At 40.0% G+C, this 19,882-nt stretch overlaps 2 protein-coding genes and 1 long non-coding RNA gene across 4 annotated transcripts; 1 reads left to right on the plus strand and 2 right to left on the minus strand.

The window, feature by feature from the left end:
• Window positions 1-2,501: 2,501 nt before the first annotated feature.
• Window positions 2,502-7,408, minus strand: myoz2b (myozenin 2b). The gene is made up of 6 exons (XM_020100328.2): window positions 7,121-7,408; window positions 5,944-6,049; window positions 4,905-5,071; window positions 4,381-4,474; window positions 3,601-3,757; window positions 2,502-3,524 (listed from the first exon to the last, which is right to left on the minus strand). The coding sequence occupies exons 2-6, from the start codon at window positions 6,023-6,025 to the stop codon at window positions 3,299-3,301; spliced, it is 726 nt and encodes a 241-aa protein (XP_019955887.1). The 5' UTR covers window positions 6,026-6,049; window positions 7,121-7,408; the 3' UTR covers window positions 2,502-3,298.
• A 3,359-nt stretch (window positions 7,409-10,767) lies between these two features.
• synpo2b (synaptopodin 2b) lies at window positions 10,768-18,891 on the minus strand. 2 transcript variants are annotated; one of them, XM_069530697.1, is made up of 3 exons: window positions 18,786-18,891; window positions 15,390-16,088; window positions 10,768-14,603 (listed from the first exon to the last, which is right to left on the minus strand). In XM_069530697.1, exons 2-3 carry the CDS (start codon window positions 16,042-16,044, stop codon window positions 12,244-12,246), a joined length of 3,015 nt encoding a protein of 1,004 aa, XP_069386798.1. In that variant the 5' UTR covers window positions 16,045-16,088; window positions 18,786-18,891; the 3' UTR covers window positions 10,768-12,243. The 2 variants fall into 2 exon arrangements, with proteins under 2 accessions (XP_069386798.1, XP_019955875.2); XM_020100316.2 differs by lacking the exon at window positions 18,786-18,891 and having other exon boundaries at window positions 15,390-16,146.
• Window positions 15,637-17,923, plus strand: LOC138411230 (uncharacterized). Its single transcript, XR_011243888.1, has 3 exons — window positions 15,637-15,774; window positions 15,855-16,005; window positions 16,394-17,923. It is a non-coding gene; the product is annotated as an uncharacterized lncRNA (long non-coding RNA).
• Window positions 18,892-19,882: the final 991 nt, after the last annotated feature.

Raw genomic sequence — 19,882 nt, forward strand, 5'->3', positions numbered from 1 at the left:
TGTAGTTTTTAGTGTGATTCACTTTTATCAGGATTTATAAATATATATATATTTTCTGTCACCCCTATGTCTCATCATTCCCATCACATATATTCCTTGTACTATTTATTTTTATTTTTAAAGAACTATTTTTGCTCCTGAGTGAAGGTTGTGGTTTTAAAGTCAACAGACACTTGACAAACAGATCTGACGTATAGATCAAATCATGAAAAAGCAATATATTGTTATGCATTGAACTTTTGTTATATTGTTATTGATGAAAATCATGTTGAAACAGCTATAGCTATTATTTTTATCTCCCTTCCCAAATGCCCACACACATAACACATAATGTAAAAGACCGCATCAAATGATATGAACATATTTCAAATCTACTGTTTCCATTTCTCTGACTCTGCTGCAGTGAACAGGACAGAGATGCAGGCAGATGGAGGGCCTGGCAGGAGGAAGCCTGCAGGCTTTAAGAGTAGACAGGACTAAAAGAGGCTGATGGTGCATGAGAGTCAGCGTCAGCAAAAAATTACTCTGACCAATTAGTGCATCTCTCTCTCTCTCACTCTCTCTCTCAAGTTTTAGTGGATCTGTTTCATCCTGGCAAAGAGAACTGGGGACTGGTCAGCATCATAGCCAACACGTTTCAAAACAATATGTGAGATTTCAAGAGTCATATGACAAATGAGTGTTTTGTTGATGCAGTAAACACAGTGTTTACCATCACCATGCTCCATGCCAAGTGTTTATCAGCTGTTCCTGTTCACACTTTATTTAAATACAGCACGTGTAGCGGAAGATGATTTACAGTGTTGTTGTGTGTGTCCACAGCGTGTGGGCCAGCCTGTGAAAAACAGAGGGAAACACTCTTCTTTAGTTGTTACACTGATTTGGTTCTCATTCATTTTGAGTCCAAGAATTAAATCTGGGAACACTAAACAGGCACTTCTTCTATCACGATTATTTATTTATTAGTTATTTCAGTGATGCCGATGAATCGATTACTGGACTGGAAGACAAAAATAACTGGGTATTATAATGCTTTTCAAATTAAGGGCTTATGTTATGTTTTAAGATGAAAGTCCAAACGTTGAACGTTTCCAGCTTCTCAGGTGTGATGATATTTTCCAAACTAAATGTCTTTGATTTTTGCATCAAATACAATTAAGCTTTTTACCTTGCTCTCTGGGAAATTATTACATTCATTTCTCAATATTGTCAAATGTTGTACAGACTAAACAATGAATCAATTACTGACAAAATAATCAACATATTCAATCGATAATGGAAACTAGAATTTCATTAAATGGAGCACATCCCAGGGCAATGGCCTAAAAGTTCCTTTTTGTCTGTATCCAGTATTTAATGGCCCATGTTCCATCCTTCCACCAAGTTTTAGCATGATCCTGCCGACCAACCAACTCACCAACTAAGTGGACTGGGCGAAAATAGAACTCACTTGGGGGAGGCAATCATTTTTGTTTGCAGCTCTACTGTAACTGTGCCTGAAAGAAATGATACCATTGGGACTTTGTTATTTTCTGGTCATGTTGCTGACAGTTAAAATCAGGCATTACTGTTATTCTCACACAGGTTCTAACACTGTATGTTCGTCAGCACCAGACACAAGCGGTACATGGAAATAGTGTGGAACATGTGCAGACCACAAGATGGACACACGTCTATAAATACAGTATATTTGTATAGTTGGCATTTCTGTAATCTTGTCTTGTCTCTAGCAGTTGCACTGAAACCTCTCCGGGGACACATGAAGAGTTCCTGCTTGGTATTTATAAAAACATCCGTACAGTGTTTCTCCTGCTCAGTGTTCTACAGCTGAGATGTGCTGTCAAACTCATTTGTTCTTAAAGTTATTTTTGGAGCTTGTTTCTTGTGTCTGTTTTCTTTTCTTTTCCAGTTTCCAGTTTGAAGTATATGAAACTTCAACCTTCCTGAAGTGGCTAAAATAGATTCACTCCCAACTGTAGAACTCTTGAAGTTACGACCAAAATCAGTGGGTATGAGGCCAGTCAGAGTAAATATAGAAGTTTTGAAGTAGTTTTCTCTGCATCAAACTGATTTGGATGCTACACATTATAATAATTATACCAAAATTCATTCAATAGCCAATGGTGAGTGGATGAGAAAAACTCTGTCTAAATTTAGTCAAAAGCATAACAATCTACATTTGTATTGTAATGTAGCATTGAAACAGCTGAAGAAATCAAATCAATTGCACATCTGACTTGGTGGGTTACTCATACAATCTGTGGTGACCATTTCATGTGAATGGTATGCAAATACTTTGGAGTGCTAAGGTTTTGAATAAAAGTCATTTCCCCACCTTGAATTCAGTCTGAACAGAACTCCTCTCTCTCTCTCTCTCTCTCTCTCTCTCTCTCTCTCTCTCTCTCTCTCTCTCTCTCTCTCTCTCTCTATCTATATATATATATATATATATATATATGTTTACATATAACAAAATATAAAGAAAGAAAATAAATAATATATCTTACTGCATGTTCCAGTTTTAATTGTGTGTCATCAATAAATAAGTTTGCATTCTTTATTTACATTACATATTAATGTTCTCATTTGAAAATTGATACAAATTTACAGTGTTGTTTTCAGTATCGGTGGAATCATTGAATTTCTTGAATTATGTATAGCACATTCATTTTGCTATTTACCTGATTTTCTTTGGGGACAGTTTTTCTAGTGGACAGCAAAAACATACTAGTCAACTGAGAAATAAAAGCACAGCACCTTTATGTGTGCATGGATTTCAAACCTAGACTGCATCAAGATGGACAACGTGTCTCCACTTCCTCCCACTGTCCAGATATGAACACTGCAGTCTTATTCATTTTGGATCAGAGTCTGTGCAGTAGCTGCAGTCTCAAGTTCCTGCTGATACACACGCTTGACCAATCCTGAGTCAGTCTCTGCTGTCAATCATGACGTTTCACTTTGTTTTGATAGCATCGAAAAATGAATTAAAACCAAATTTACTTGTAAAATGGACACTTGAATACACATAAATGTGGTGATAAACATTTGACGTATACTTTGACTTTTAGTTTTGCCCATGTCCAATTCCCTAACATGAATGAGGCAGGATTTGTGACTTGTAATGCAGTCAAGACTTTTGGGTAGCGATCACGTCATCCATCTTTGTCTACAGTTTTTCTTTTTCTTTTTCAATCCCAAATCATTGTGAGGATCTGCAACTGTGCTACTAATTCAGTGTTAAGTTGTCATGACCGGCTGAGGCTACAGTATTACAGCCGGATTGCGTAATAATCATCTACAGATCATCAGACTCTGGGACTTTGACAGGCTCCAGGGTAATGGTGGGTAAGATCAGATGGGTGCCCTCGGATATCCATCCCTGGGCTGTCCTGTTGAAGGTGGGCCGCTTTATCCCCGGCTCCTGGAGCTCTGGGTATCTGGGCGGGCTCAGGTCTATCTCCGGGAGTTTGAACGTGATTCCTCTGGGAGCTTTGTCGAAGCCACCGTAAGGAGTGGCAACCCTGTAATTGAGATTGAGGTGTCAATTCTACTCATTCTTTTGCTGTCTAACAAAAAACGCGTTGGCAGATTTCTCACCGGTTGAAGGATTTGTATTCAGGAAGCTCTGATCTTGGGTCCTGTTCAAGCATTGTTAGTTTGAGAGACTCAGCAAGGTCGGGGTCACTGAGGATTGCCTCCTCCCATGGAGAGTGGTAGCACTTGTGCAGAACCGTGACATTTGACTTTTCTGCATCTGATAAGGAGAGAATGAAATACACACAGGTTCCCAAGATGAGAAACGTCAGTATGAGATCCTGTGGTGGAGGATTCTTCCAAAAAGATCGGTGTGAAGTCAGAGGTCAACACAAAGCTGCTTCCTACTGTCATTTTCTTTGCAGCTGAGGTTTTAGAGTGGATTATGAAGAGAGGCACTTCACACAGGCGGACTGAGTTGTCCATCATTACGAAGTGAGGCCTTAAAATAGCACATTGCTGAAGTGTGCACTCATCATATAAAGTGTCAATATGACATGACGCCCCGCAGACACATTTTAGAATGAGCACTGGGCTCTCTCTGCTATTCAAATAGAAGAAAATAAAATAAAGCTTCTATAGTGATTCAGGTTGTCTCGCCACTCAAAATAGCCGGAGATAAGTCCAGCTTTTACCAGTTGACATTATTATGACGTTGTCTTACATAATCAGTTGACTGTGAAGCCTGGTGACATAAATTTAGAACTCTTTGATGGTGGAAGAAGTTGTGGTTAGCAATGATTTTCAACGACAGTATTCATATTGACAATGTTAGAACGTTCTTCTTCATTTATTTGTTTTATATGGTATTAGTCCATAAACAGCCTAAAGCAGCATTATTACCTGATTGTGAGTTTTCTGCATTAACAACATTTTCTCCATCGGGTGCGTCCACTTTAATTTCCACGGTGTGTGTGTTCGCCACTAAAATATCATTCTGCAAATACAGAGTAGAGACAGTACACGTCTTCAGATTCAGATAAAACACAGATTGTGCGCCAAAATTCAGAGTTGGCTCACTGAAAGCTGCAATTCACACACACACACACACACACACACACACACACACACACACACACACACACACACACACACACATCATCAGACACTGATAAAGTGCTCCCCTCAGCAAAGTGCCCGAGCAGCCTCTCCAGAAGATTTGGCCCTGGAGGACAGAGGAGGCACGAGGCACATGTCTCTTTTATCATCCATGTGTTCTGACACTTTTTTTTCAAGAGCATATTTGCTGATGAATTTGCCAAATGAGTCACACACAGACAACTGTGGTGACTGAAATGAAGCTTTCACTCAATCCCGTCATTTTAAATGAATGAAATGACTGATCACAGAAACACAAGGTGACTTACATTTAGTTGTGTGTTCGCCTCATTTTGGATGCTTTCAAATGTGTATTTGTCGGATCTCCTCTGGCGCATTTTAAAAAGACGAGAACCTCTGTTGGAAAGCAATGACAGTTCCTCCAACATGATGTCTTTAGGAGTGCTCAGCTTCTTCCCCAGGTCCATTGTGTCCCCTGTCCAACAACAGAGGTGAGGACAAAAAAGAATTATGTTGAGGATCAAACTCATCAACGTCACTATACTGGTCATTGCAATATTATACAGTGTTGAGCTAACATTTTCAAAATCGAATTCACTTATGCCGACGTGTATTATTCACTAATTTTCCACTTGCTACAAAGTTATTGGGTTGATGTTCACTAGTAAAGGTGATCACGGTGATTTGATAAATGTTAAAAAGATCAGCAGGCAAAAAAAGTCTGGTTTTAATACCTTAAATTATGATGTAATGCTTATATGGTACCTATATTCTCAAAAAGGCTAGTGTGTGATTAAGATAACTTAGGAAGGGTTCATCTTCACCCCCTGGGCCCCCTGCTGGGTTAATCCAGTCCTGGTTTTAGAGCTGGAAAGTGCAGGATGGACAATATAAATAGAAATACCCCCAGATACAATTGTCATCAGGTTTAAGGGAGGGTCCATAAATGACGTCAAAGGGGTTACTAAATTAAAAAAATGTTCACGTTATAAGTTCTGTCATGGAAAATGAGTAATCATTGTAGTCGAGAATAAGACTTGGACGTGTGTGGTGCGCCCTCGTCCACCAATAGTGACGGAATGTGCCCCAGCTGTCACGAACCTTCACATTATCCAAACAGCTACACAGTTGCGCCCCCCACCCCCCACCCTCTCTCTCCCACCCACCTAGAAATAGATTTTAAAAATGGACAACGACAAAGGATTTCACCATATAGTAAATCACCCCCATTAGCTTATTTATGGCAAGTGCTGAAAAGTAGCCCTGACATTTTGAACCCAGATCAGAGTGGATATTCTCTTGCAGCAGTGTGTTTGTCCGCTGAGCCTCGGCTCCATATCGTCATACCATTGGAACCATGGACCTCTCGGCAAATAGCTGCTGCACACTTCTTCCTCTCTCCAGATGGCATTGTACAGAATTGTGACATTGCGGTTGGCAGAAGTCGGGAGGACTGGAAACACATAAAGGACACAGGATGTAGTCGTTCTGCCCAAGTCATTCAGAAGGAGCTTTACTCAATACTGGTGACCCCACAGAACAACAGTGCCCATCAGCCGACAGGGCTTCAAGCTAAACATACAGTTTGGTGAGAGAAAGTGTAAGGTCGTGTCTCACCAGCTGTCAGAGAAATAAAAACCATGAATCTGTAATCCTGTATTATTGTCAACATGAAATGGGGCAATATTGAAAGATTGACAAGGACAGAATGAGACACTCAGGATACACAGAGACTTACACTTGATTAGACATATTTATTCCTCTAATCCTCTCTGTTACATAAAATATAAGCCTCACACAATTCTTTTTTACTCTTTAAAGTCAACCTCCCGTTTTCTATCCACATGCACTGGAATTGGAAGATGATCTGGAAGGTAACTGGTTAAATAAATCTGCAATGCCAGCATTCGTCATGTTGTAATAATCTCTGTAGATGTTACTTTTAACAGATTACAGTTTGTTGCATAATCCTGAAGCTCCCATTGTATCTGCATTGGTGGCACACATCGGTGGTTAGTTCTAAATCTGGCTTTGCCACTGGACCAATTTTTTTGAGAATGTGAGTGACTGCCATTAATATTTTTTACTAGATACATGACCTGTGTAAAGGTCAAGGTGAATATTGCGTCCTACTAAGAACTGAATATATTTCGTGTTCCCTATCTTGTCAAATGTAAAACATGATAAATATACTTCTTAATTTTTTTTAAATGTTCAGTAGCTCAATTGCTGTTGTCAGCATAATCTGATTTTGCAGCTGTGATATTTGTGTCAATTGCAATATAATTTCCATGCAAAGTCAATCAATTCTGGAGATAAAATTGACTTCTAGTTAACTGATAATCTCTTAGATGTGACATTTCCATAGGAAAGCGATGCTTGTTATTTACAGAAAAATACAAACGTTAGTTAGATGCAGCTGAATTTCATTCATTGCAAAGCAGTAGTGAAATGTTCTAACCTCAATCAAATTTAAAAAACACGGCATATTCACAAAATACACCCTGACGAGGCTCGTCCATACCTGTGATGGCGTCCCTACTGTGTAACCTGTATCCTTGAAGGGGAGACACGGAGACTCAGGGGTCACCTACAGTTGGTAGTTTGATCTTCCCTGATCTTCTCAGTCCCGCACACTAAAGCCAAACTGTGAGTGTGTGTCCCTGTCTGTTGTGAATGGAATGCAGCTTACATCAATAGTCTAAATTTAACCTGCCAAACACTCAAAACCACTCTCTAACACCACGGGGCAGGGACAGAGACCCACCGAAGAGGAGAGGGAAGGATGGACAACACACACATGTCCACTGATGTTTTTCGAAGGCTTCACTCCTGAGACGTGTTTCTCTCCTTACTCCCTGTTAAATCTTCACAGTCAACACTCCTCTGCTGGTTGATGTAACCTCTGGGGCGCCGAGCCTTCAAGTTAGGGAGGTGGTTAATACCTCTCCTCCATCTGTGTCGTGTTACTGTCATTATGTGTGATTATGTTGGATAATGAAATACAGATGGTTGAGATAGTGGTCAGATTTTTATAAAGCAATGTCAAGGTCATTATCCTGGCAACTAAACAAATTGTCCAAACACAGATTTAATCTGCTGTGACATAAATTGGCCCAAAAGTAAAAATTCTGTTGAAAAGTCAGAAAATGTCCCTCAATCTCATTCTTTTTAAAATCAGCATTAATTACAGATGTTCTTAAGTAACATATAATGCTCTTTAACAAAAGAAGGAGTGTAGGATATGATCAGAGAATGGATCATAAACATTTTATCTACACAAAAAGGATTCTTACATACTCTAGTATATTTTCATTGCATAGGGTTAACATAAACATAAAGCATACAAGAAGACATAACGCTTTTTTGTGTTTTTTAATTTTTCACTTTGTGTTTAAAAGGTGCAAAAAGTAAGATTTTACTCAAGGAATTAGTCAAACACAGAGCAACAGTGAGTCCTGACTCCTGAATAAAAAAAATTAAACAATAAGAAGAAATTCTATTTTTTTTTAAACCTTGACACTCTTCTTTAAAAACACACAGTGTATAATTAAAGGTGGTATATTGCATGAATGTGTGCATGCAAAGTTTATTCTGCTTAATTTATAATCTTGAATAATAATGGCAAAAAGCTTCTATCTACTTTGAAATCACATCCATATTTTACCAGCATGCAACACTTCAGGTTCAGTGAAAGTTCACTGCTTTCCTGTTTCCTCACAATGTAGAACATAAAGAATGTTGGTCATTGCTACAGATGAAAAAAAAAGTTCACTCCCTTACAACATGTTATCATTGCCACTGCAACAGTGAGACATTAAAACAGATTAAAACAAGATGAGCAACAATCTTGATGAAGATCGCTAAATTAAATATTCAGATGTGAAACAATTAAACCCACATCAACCTGAAAAAGTGATCCCATTTAGTGTTAAAGCTAAAGGTAAAGGAATGAAAAAGCCACACATGAGATTTGCTAAAATGACTCATTTCTCACTAAATATTTCAAACCAACACTGTCTCGATTACCAACAACTTCAGTGAGCAAACGGCACTCTGCCTGAAGAAGAGAAGTAATACCACATTTCTCTCAACTACTCCACACTGACTTTACCTCACATGACACATGCTTCGTGTCATCCTATTGACAATTTGTCTCTAATGGTCCATTTCTGTCAGCGCTACAGTTAGTGATCACTCGTACCATGAGAATAACAACCTTCAACATCAAGTCCATAAAACAAACATACAAATATGATCATAAATACATTTTAACCAACACATCTCAAAACTAAACCTTTTTTATTACCATTGATCAAGGACCTTTATCTGCACCGAATATAATTTTGTCTTCTCCGCTCAACAATCACAACTGCATGATTCTCTACACTGTGTACCTTCATTGTTAATACGTGCACCTGTATAGATCTTTTTCTCTGATAAATCTCACTTTTTGTCAGTGGCATTAACTTCTTGGGGCTGCACTATAGAGGGGAGAGTACTTTGTTGGACCGGGGCCTTGTCCCATGTATCCAATGCTGGCAGGCCTGAGAGGCTGGGCAGGTCTGAAGGGAGGCCCATAGAAGGCTGCTTTCTCAGGTGAGAATGTCCTGCTCAGAGATGGTGCCTGGAAACCAGGGGCCGCATGATAATGACTCCTACTGACAGCTGCAGGATCAAGAGACACCCTGCGCTTCCACTCATCTGGAGGCTCTGGCAGAGACCTGCGTTGCCCTGCAGCTTTGACATTAGAGGCAACAGATGACGGCAGGCTCTGGAACAGGAACGCCTCGTCCACTGCACCAATGGGGCTTCTGGATGCTGCCTCCCACGGTGACAGAGGCTTAAAGGCGCTTCCCTGAAAGGACGTTTGCCTCTGTGCAGGTAGAAATGACCCCTGGTTACCTGGTGTGCTCACAGGGGACAGAAATCTGGGTGAGGGCATCGAATCCAGTCGCCTGGGCAGACTCAGGGAGCGGCTTCGACCAAATACCTGAAAGAACAAGCACATATCAGTTGGCTGGTTTGGCAGCAGTGTTGTAGACTTTGCTGCCACCCTCTGGCTCCACTGATGCCAGGACTGTTTTGTTAAAGAAGTTTCATTATTTGAGGAGTTCAAACTAATTCATCGTTCTTGTATCTTTCTATCTCTTTCTTTCAAAACATTAATGTGGGTTTCTTTGTCACAAATCACAAAGACCAATAACTGGTTTGAGCTTTCATATAAATCCTATAGCAGCGCAACAATGTTTGGAAAATGTCTCATGTGACCAAACATTTGACTCAAACTCACAAAAATTTTGAAAATAAATGAAATTTATTTTATAACTTACCTGCTGTTGGTCCAACCAACTTAAAAATAACAACAGTAGCACTGTAATGACATTGATGGAACTTTTCTTGGAAATATTTCTTGCTATTTCTTGCAATGCAAACCCACTGCACAAGAAAAGGTAAATTATAAACTGAATATAAATATAACATGTTCATGCTGATGAAAATGTGTGGTCAATTGTCGGACCTAACTGTTTGACTGATTGTTCTCCATTATGTAGTGATGTAGAATTTCATGATAAATTCAGTGTTTTATTCAGACAAGCAGAGAAACTTCCTGCAACACAATAATGTTACCACAGTAACTCTCAGAGTCACAGTTGTTGTGTGAGTTATTATATCGGTAAGCTCTTTTGAATACAAACCAAACTTAAGCAAAATCAGTTTTTTCTTTGGATCCAATCAACAAAAACATACATGTATTAAACTGTTTGGCGATACTGACTTGTTGTCAATAAATAATAGGAATAGCAAAATGTAAATTCTGCTTCACTGTAGATTTTCTCTCCTCATAGTCCTCTGAAGGCCAAGATCATAGTTCCAGCTTTTTATTGGTCATCGAAGTGCAGTGAGAAAAAACATTTGTGAAGCTGACATAAAATAATAAATCATGCAGGTCAGTGATGGTGGTAGTTTTAAAATGAGCCATAATATTTTGAAACTTGTCAATAATGTGGTAGGAGTTATTAAAAATATATCGCGTAAAGTGCCGTACATATGAATAACTTGTGTGTGAAAGTTTAGTGAGGAGGATAGAGGAGGAAAAATGGGTTTCTCAGAAAAAAGGTGTGATACAGCAGCACTGGAAAAGAAGACAGAAGCTCAGGACACATGAAGTACACAAGGAGAAGGAAAGAGAAGTTTAATAGCACAGAGGTGCAGAGTACAAGGAGTGCAATAAACAGTGATACGTCAGAAAGATGAAGACTTAAAGACACACAAGATCATTAAAGTTATTTCCTACTTCATTTTTTTGAGTTGCTATAAATGATGTGAATCAGAAACATGAAACTCAAATCTCTGATTTTCTGCTCATGTTTTACATCAAGGATGAGGATATAAGTCTGATGACTTTAGAGACAGTTTAATAACTGGCCATAACTGACGATCCACAAAAAATTTCATTTAAAATCATCAGGGTTCATGATCACCACTAACCTTTAAGCTTTTAGCCGTCGTGATACCATCAAAGTTTGGAATGAGACTGAAGGAATTGCATCCAAAAAAAGAAGTGCATAGACAGTTTCTCCCCAAACACACTGAGTAATTAAAAATACTCTATGAATATAATTGTACAAATAAGTTACTCTTATCCCAGATGACACGATTATGAACTGAATATTTTGGACTTAAATTAAGTTTTATTTATGTTATTGTTGTGTAGTTTTGGGGTCATGGTGACTACTGCTACATAGAAATTCATGCAATCTTATTTCTTACAAAACACAAAAACAGACTGAAGCCCTTAGTTGAACAAGGCTCTTTCACACATTATTGCACAGGTAATAGCACTTCCTGAGAATCACTCAACATTATTTAGTCTCACATTTCCTTTTTTAAGCACTAGTGAACCTCACTAATTAAAGGAAGATGATATGTTCAAGTTATTTATTTTAGTTATATATGTTATATTCTTGCATTTTCATTACATTGCCAGATAACTATATGCTGCAGCTGCATATTGTAAGTGATTGTTGATGTGGCTTAAATTAGGGTCTATACATTTCCTATACAATGAGTCAATATGCACGATTTTCAAATGTTTACTGAAAGAAAGGTTTCCTAACAAAGTATAATCCATCTTGTTCACTGCCATCTTGGGTAATCTGTATATTAAGGACTTTATTAAGTTTCGTTTCTATATTCACGATAATGAATACATTTTTATGAGTATCAGTTATTCTATAATAAGTTTGTTACATGATCATATGACCCGGAAGTTGACCGACGCACCTAAAGGCAAAATAGCGCATGAAAACAATAAACTTGTATGGTTTTATGGTTAAAAGTAATTAAGTTAGTTCATCACGTACTGATTGTTGAATTTGAGATGTAATATGAGAGACATTTTATTCTTCCGTTGTTGTTTTCAGCTTTATGCATATAACTATTTAGTTTTTATTTCTTTTAGATTTGTGATGTTCCATGATGCTTCAGTCCAAAATAAATGTGAATGTGGACATCAGTACGAAGCAAGGACCCTGTTAAGACCAGAGTAGTCTCCACCAGTAAAGTATAAGACATATTAGGTGCTACCACAGTGTTCTATCATCTCAGTGGCGCCTCCACCAATGACCATAAACAGTATTAGGACTAATGAATCAGAGCAAAAGGCCTCCACTGTTTGCTTGCCACTACTGGCTTCTTGGCAGAGAACTTTGGACGAGGAGCCATTTGACGTGCGCCTCGAGCAATAAGTGATGCAGGAGAAAAAGCTGAAGCTATGCTGTCACTGGTAGATGACAGCGGGGAGGAGGTGCTTGCGGGCCGGGCGCTTGGTGCTTGCTTGTTGCTTATGTGGTGGGCCGCAGGTGTGACAGTGTGCTTTTCATCCAAGCGCTTGTCAGTCGTGAGATGCTCTGCTGATCTCGTGTTTTGGCAGGCAGAAGAATTTTGGGAACTTACCACTCCAGGAGACTTAGTGGGGGCTTCTGCCTTGGACTGAACAGCGAGCTCAGAGGTGTTATAAGTAGAATGAGAAGAGGCAGATCTAAGTTTGAGACTTTTTTTTGCCTCAAACTTTGATGCCGGAGTTGGTTTGGGGCTGGGGCTGGGGCTGGGGCTTTTGGCCTCTGGGACTGCATCATACTTGAACAGTGATGAGTCCAACTGATAAGGTTGATGTTTCATGATATCTAAGGCATTTAGGTGCTTTGGGGGTGCTTTAGGTTTTTCTTTGGTCTTAGGCTTGACTTTGGAGCTTGTGGGAGGGGGTTGCTTGGCTGCGGATGGAGGGTAGAAAGGGGCAAGAAGGGGATTGTATGATAAAGGGGGAGGGGCACGGACATTGGAAGAATACCTCCAGGTGTTGGGGAGGGAGGAGGTTGGGGAGGGGGATCTCATTTTATTTGCTTGCACAGTTTCAGCATCAACAACGAACTTCTCCATGCGGGACTGTCTTTTGGCAAACAGCTGTGCACCTTTTCCTGCCATAGTTGGACCATCACCAGATCGATTAACACCTCTGTCTGAGACTCGACCCCTTGGAGAAGGCTGCGATGCTTTTGGTGCATGGACATATGACTTCCCTATTTTTGGTGGGCAAGAAGCAACTGAGTTTGGAACACTGTCTGACTTATTCCTTGAGGGTGAAGATGGGTGATGTGGGCTGTAAGTAGGACTGCGGGCCTGGATACTCACAGGGGATCTTGATGACTGTGGATTCCAGCTATTTGTGGTTGGCTGAAGATGAAGCTGAGGAGAGGCGTTGACTGGAGCCCAGGCGTTGGCAGGTGTTTGAAGTGTTGCCTGAGTTTGATCTGGTGTCCAACGGTTGACCATCTGTTGCTGCTGAGCCCAATCTTGCTGCTGTAAGTAATGCTGACTAGGTTGTGAAATCGGACTTCTTGGTGGAATATATGGTTCCCCTAAGGGACTCCTGCTCATCCAAGGAGGACAGGTTGGATTGATGGTGGGTTTTGGGGCAACTGGTGGGGGATTCTTGAGTTTTATTGTTCTTGGTTGCATAAAGTTGCAAGCTTCAGCCCCGAGACTAAAGCAGTCTTCCTCTGACTCAATATAAGACCTTCTTTCTCCTTTGCGTTGTAGGTGGGGATCTGATTCCTGTCCCAGCGCTGACGACTGTTTATTAGTACCTTTCCTTTTTGACTCTGGCAGGATCCCCGTCTTGATTGCTGGCACAGATATCCGCTCATCTCTTGAGGCTATGATGTCTCCAGTCGGGGACCAAACAAGTGGGTTAGTGTTGAAAGGCACAGCTACTTTAAATCTTGGTTCATTCTTCCTTGTGACTGGAACAGCACCACCAGGCCTGACAGCAGCAGTTGTACCATCTTGAAATCCTAGGAAGGGCCTTGCAGTTCTGTTTGGCACCAGGGGTCTTGGCACATTGGCTTGGTGGTTCATCTGTTGGATATTTTCTTGGTATTCATGCTGCTTGTGACTTGCATCCATGTAGTCGGCCTGGTTATTATGCCTGTACATTTCCTTAGTGTCATATATAGTCTGTGCTTCTGTACATTCAGGCCCTGTTAGTGCCTCCACATATAATCCTTTATTCCTCATTTCTTCATGCTCTGACACAATCTCATCCATCCTTCTGCGGCGTTGGGCAAACATCATAACTCCCTTCCCTTTTGTCTCTGGTAGCTCCTCCATTTCTCGAACACCTCCCCAATTCAGACTCAAATTATGCTGCTTGTGATAAACAGAATACTCCTCCTCTAGCTCGGAATCACTGGTTGCCACGAAGTTGTACCCGGCTGATGGGACTTCTCCGGATTCCTCCTCAATCTGATCTTCGCTGTTGAGCTTATCGCCAGTCCCGTAACTCACGAGTGTGTACTTCTTGACCCGCTGGCGGCGTTTTTTAAACAGCAAGGCTCCCTTATTTTGAGGATTGGGTGCATCAGTTAGAAGCCGGGCGATTCGTTTACATTTAGACTTGGTCTCCTTCACGTGTCTTTCTGATTGGCTCTCGCTGTGACTAAGCCCTGTGACAATGGAAAAGAGAGAGAGGGAAAGAGAGAGAAATATAAGGCAGCAGTGTGAGGAAGATAAAATAAACTGAAATGTCCAAATAATTAATAAGTTAAGTAAGATAACTAAAATAATAAGTTACGTTATTATTATTTTTATTGTTATTATTATTATTATTGTCTTCAAGCACATTAAAATCAAGTAAGACACATTTGAAAGTTCTCTTTGCTGATGCAAGTGCACTAATAAAAGCATCATATTTAGTTTCAGCTAACTTAGGTCCGGTGGGGGGGTTCTGTGAGGCAAGAAAAGTGAGGAGCTCACTTTCCATTGCAGTCAAGTCTTACGATTGGAAAAGGGATCGGGTGACAGGCCAGGGGGACACATGCTCGCGTCTGTCAAATTTGTTTCTGTCGGTCTCATCATATGGTCATATTTTATTCTTGTCCTGCTCTGACTCATAAAGTCATGGGAATTCTCCCTGTATGTCCAGATTAAAGAGAACCCAGCATGAAAATAACCAGCTTGCAAAAGTTATTTATTGATTTAATGATGGAGCTTATCAGATTTACATTTAAATATTTGACCTCACAACCCCCCTCTAACGAATGCTTAAATGATATTTAAGGTCATTACCTTAAGTGACATTGTTTTTTGAGCTGCATTTAAGCCACACACAAAATTCTACATATTAATTCATTTAAAATTAGCTTAAAAATTAGCTTAGTGTACACAATTTGCAAGACCAGCTTCATATATCTAATAAAATGTATAAAAGAGGGTGGAAGGTTAATACTTACGTGTGTATCTTCCCCTGTGCCTGTCCGGTCTGCACAGATCTGTGTCAGACTCTGAGTTCCACTTCTCTGCCTGCTCAGCACGCTCGTCTGAAATTTCAAAGAAGACAGGAGCAGGAGGTGCTTCACTACTCCCTCCTTCCTCTGAAGATTCAATCCTCCTGTTCCCAGTGGCTGGGTCCTGCCTATTACTGGCTCCCTGCGGCTCCTCCGGGGCCAGGGTCAACGCCAGTGTCAGGTCAGCTGCATAGCCAAGGGAGGAGGAAGAGGATGGGGAATGCAGTGGGGATGTTTGGCTGGCCTGAGGCTCAGAGTCAGGGTGCTCTCGGGGTGGGGACAGGGATACTGGTGAGGTTTGGACATGAGGAGACTCCCTCAATTCACTAAGGTAGATATTGTCCTCTTCTTTGTATGAAACATCCTCTTCACTTCCACTAAGTTCAGCCAGGGAACGTTGCTCACCTGCAGATTCCCATTCTTGTGGCTGAGGGCGGTCTGGGGACCCAGGGTCCGGGTCTAAAGGGTCCTCATCACTAATATCATCCTCATCAAAGGACTCCGCCAAGGACTCAGAGGCACAACGTTCCTGGGAACCATCTGAACCCGACCAAGGGACCAGGTTATTATTGTTCTCTGGGTCTTTGAACTCTGGTTCCATTTTCTGATGCTGTTTCACAATGTCCTGGATGTCACTGATGATACCTTTGTTAAAACACAGATAATCAACATCAAGCCTGGGAGCCATGCACATAAAGGGGTTCATAAAACTAAATTCAAAAGGACTTTCAAACATGTTATCAATAAATATGTAAAATTCACAATAAAATAATCCTCAGCTGGTCAAACAGCAATGATTTGCCAAAAGGCCAAAGTAAACATTTAATGGACGTCTTGCAGAAATTGCATATTTCAAAAAAACTCATCAAACTCAAGACATTTCAGTACAATGTCCCTTTGTGGCATTTCTAACTACTGTGTACTTCTCTTGATATTCCAATCCTCAATAGGAAGTGCAGCATTGCTCTGGAAGTTCAGGGGCTGCCATCGCTCTACATGGAAAGGAATTCAGCATCGAGGGGGAAGCAGCATCGCATCCAAGACTATAAACAAAACAATTGGGTGGCTGTTTTCCGAACTCATGTTTATACAGCGTCCTCTCTTTCCCTCCACTGTTCTACATCTATCACGGCAGCTAATATCAGCACGGCAATGGAAGTGGTCAGCATTTCCATTTAAGAACTAAATATGAGAGACTATTCATTTTATACATAGTAGAAATATTACTCCCCGTCTTCCCCTCCCTTGGAGCCAGATGTTTGTTTTGTTACTTGACATAAATCATTTACTTTTATTGTTGTTGTTATTCTGGTAATCAATTGTTGCATCGGAGCAGTTGGAAAATGGTTACAAATCTGTGAAATTAAATTATAAAAGTGTAAAATAACTGTCAAATTTCTTCCATCACATCAATAGTTGTATTAAACTCTAGATATCTGTTGTTCACAAGTTGATATATGGATATGTACAGGAATATGAAGCTGAGTAAAGAACATTTAAACTCTGGAAAATTACAGGGACTTTCAGACATTGTAGCGTAAACACGATCCTTTAACTCTTAAATACAACACGTCCCAACCTCCAGAAGGTGGGGCCATAACACTGCAGCACCAGTGCAGCACAAAGTGTGATAAGATTCAGTTTTACACCATGCAGTTCATGTAACTTTACAAGAGACACAGACACCTACAAATGTGTGTAGGCATTGCATGAGTGGATCAATTCTGAAAAACCAAAAAGTACTTAGCAAAGGTCAAATGACATCTGAAAAAGACAGCTGCAATGTCATTTGCTTAGATTTAAATTACAAGCTCATGAATTCAATGAATGGATGTAAAGTGATGGCAGAGGCCTGTTGTGGTTGCACAGTTTTATGAGGCTATCACCACTACAAAAAATAATAGCAGTACAAACAAGTGTTGCTTGCTGTCAGAGTTACAATGAGCACGACAGCATCATAAAACAAACCACTGGAGTCTTCAGAACTTTAGTGCTGTCCCCATAATGTCCCGATGTCAACATCCTGCAGTCTGGCATCACACGAAGAGCAGAACTGTGACTCACTGTGTCTGTCTGTCACACATAGTTACACACAGTTATTTCACATAACAGATGTATGTCTGTCCCAAAGTGTCTGAGAGAGAGGGATCGTTTCCTGCAAGACTGATCAACCTGTTCTGCTCCCAGAAGACCACAAGCATCAAATATATTGCAGGATTAAGAAAGACACTGAGAAATACTCACTTTTTATCTGTGTAATTTCAGTATTGTATTTGTGTCATCCTGTTTACACTGTATATTCTCTGTTTACATAATGACGCTTGGTGTGGAGCTTTTTTACTGATGCTCTGTACTTTTCTCTTTTTAAAAAAAATATATTTTGTGTCCATTCATTTTTTTGTATTTTTGTCTTTCTTGGGATAAAATAACAACAATACTAACATTTGCATTGTTTATATTTATTTCAAATTTTTTTTGCCTATAATTTCTATTAACGCCAAAAAAATATTAAATGTATTCTTTTAATGATTCCTTATCTTGTCTCATCTAACATCTATCTGACCCACATTAAACCACATGACCTTTGTAGCATTTTTTCGATACCACTATGACCCTTAAGATTCAATACACACACTTCCAGCACTGCTATAAGGTACAGGCTCTTTGGCGCTATGTCCCATGCCCACTCTTCTCTTCCCACTCGGTTCCACTTCATTTCATCATTTTACCATCATCAAACCTTGCTTTAGTGCTGTCGGAGTCTCTGTTTCCTAGTATGGCTGTAACTCCAGTGTGTTGACTTATTGCTATGGAAACACGGAGTCAGCATCCTTGACGGAGGAGCAGAGTCTTGGCCTCGGGAGTGACCCCTGTGAGGACTGAGCCGGCGGATTAGGTGTTTCTATGTTATTATATAATTAGACCATCTTTCCTGAACCACTAATGAGAATCACACACATTTTTAACTACTTCCAAAATGACCTTTTTATTACTTGCTCCAGGATACAACACTAAAGCATCTTGTATTGCAATTATGTGGACAGATTTCCTGATAGATACTAGGTCAATTATCATGTTGCAGCAGCAAATAGAAGGATACTATGTTATACTATAATACTACTGTAGGATACTATACACAACACACGTTTCAATGAACACTAAGATGCAGAATTTTGTCCATTTCTGCAAATTGATAGATATTTGCATCAGAATGAAAAATGACTCGGCGAATGAATGACAGGAAACACAAAACAGTATGGTGATTAAATCATTAAATTAAAAAAATAAAAGTAAGCCACTATAATTGGGTTGAAGAAGTGAATCAATGAAATCATAACTTACATTAATCATCCCTGAGGTGCAATTAAAAGACAAAGATTTGTTCAGAAATGGTCTCATCACTCGATATCCAGCATTGTCACGTTCACGTCCCAGCGACTCGCTCACACCGTGTCCTAGCACATCCACGTACGCTGCTGTATTTAAGAGAGAGAAGAAGAGGTGATCCTGGTTCGACCTCCCCCTCAGACACAGCTCAGTTAGCATCTGAATGAAGATATTCCTAGACTTGTGCAGGTGGTACATGTCAGCGTTAAAATAAATTCACTGATTGACCACTGACAGAAATACAGAGACATTCTTTATCTCATGCAACATCAATGCAAAGACACTGTGTATTGTTTTACAGCAAGTTCCATTGATAATCATTTGTTCATTACAATCGAATTGAGGCAAGAGATTAGTGAAATGCAAGGTGATGTTGGTCATGATAAAGGTGCTGTACAGTCGATACATGAGCTAAGAGTGCTGTTTTGTAGGACTGTGATGCCCGTACATGGAACTCAATCTGAATTGGAAATGCTGGAATGGGGAAGTAATATGGGACTCCACAAATTATAGTTATTAGCTAGTACACACAGAACACAGTTAAATGTGGGTGAGCCTTCCTATGGAACTCATCGTTAATGTTAAATAACGTTTTACCGTTCATTATTCTCTGCAACAGTGTTTTTACACCTGAAAGACTGACTGGTTTGTAGACGGGCGAGCGTCTGGCATCAGCGTGTTGTCAGTTCAGCTGATGAATTCCCTAAATATTTTGAATAAAGTGCATAGTTCTGTCTGAATGGAGAAAATGCACAAACCGGTTCACTCTGGTTGCTACTGTAATATCATGATGGTTTTACTACCAGCAAAATGAACGTTCTCGTCATTCAGACGTGATATCGTTAGAGCGAAAGACAGCAATGTTTTTCTTCTTCAAATTTTTAATGCTGTCTCAACTCACTGCAGTTCAGTCAGGAATACTTTGTCATGATTTACCCATTTGTTGAAAATGGGGATACAGTTATGATTGGCGCTGAAGGCTCCATTCTTTGGATGTTCCCTGGATTAGCCGAGCAACTTGCTAAGATAAAACATGGAACATGTGCAGAACC

The sequence above is a fragment of the Paralichthys olivaceus genome, chromosome 8 (genome assembly GCF_024713975.1).
Source record: "Paralichthys olivaceus isolate ysfri-2021 chromosome 8, ASM2471397v2, whole genome shotgun sequence".
In the NCBI taxonomy this organism is placed as follows: domain Eukaryota; kingdom Metazoa; phylum Chordata; class Actinopteri; order Pleuronectiformes; family Paralichthyidae; genus Paralichthys; species Paralichthys olivaceus.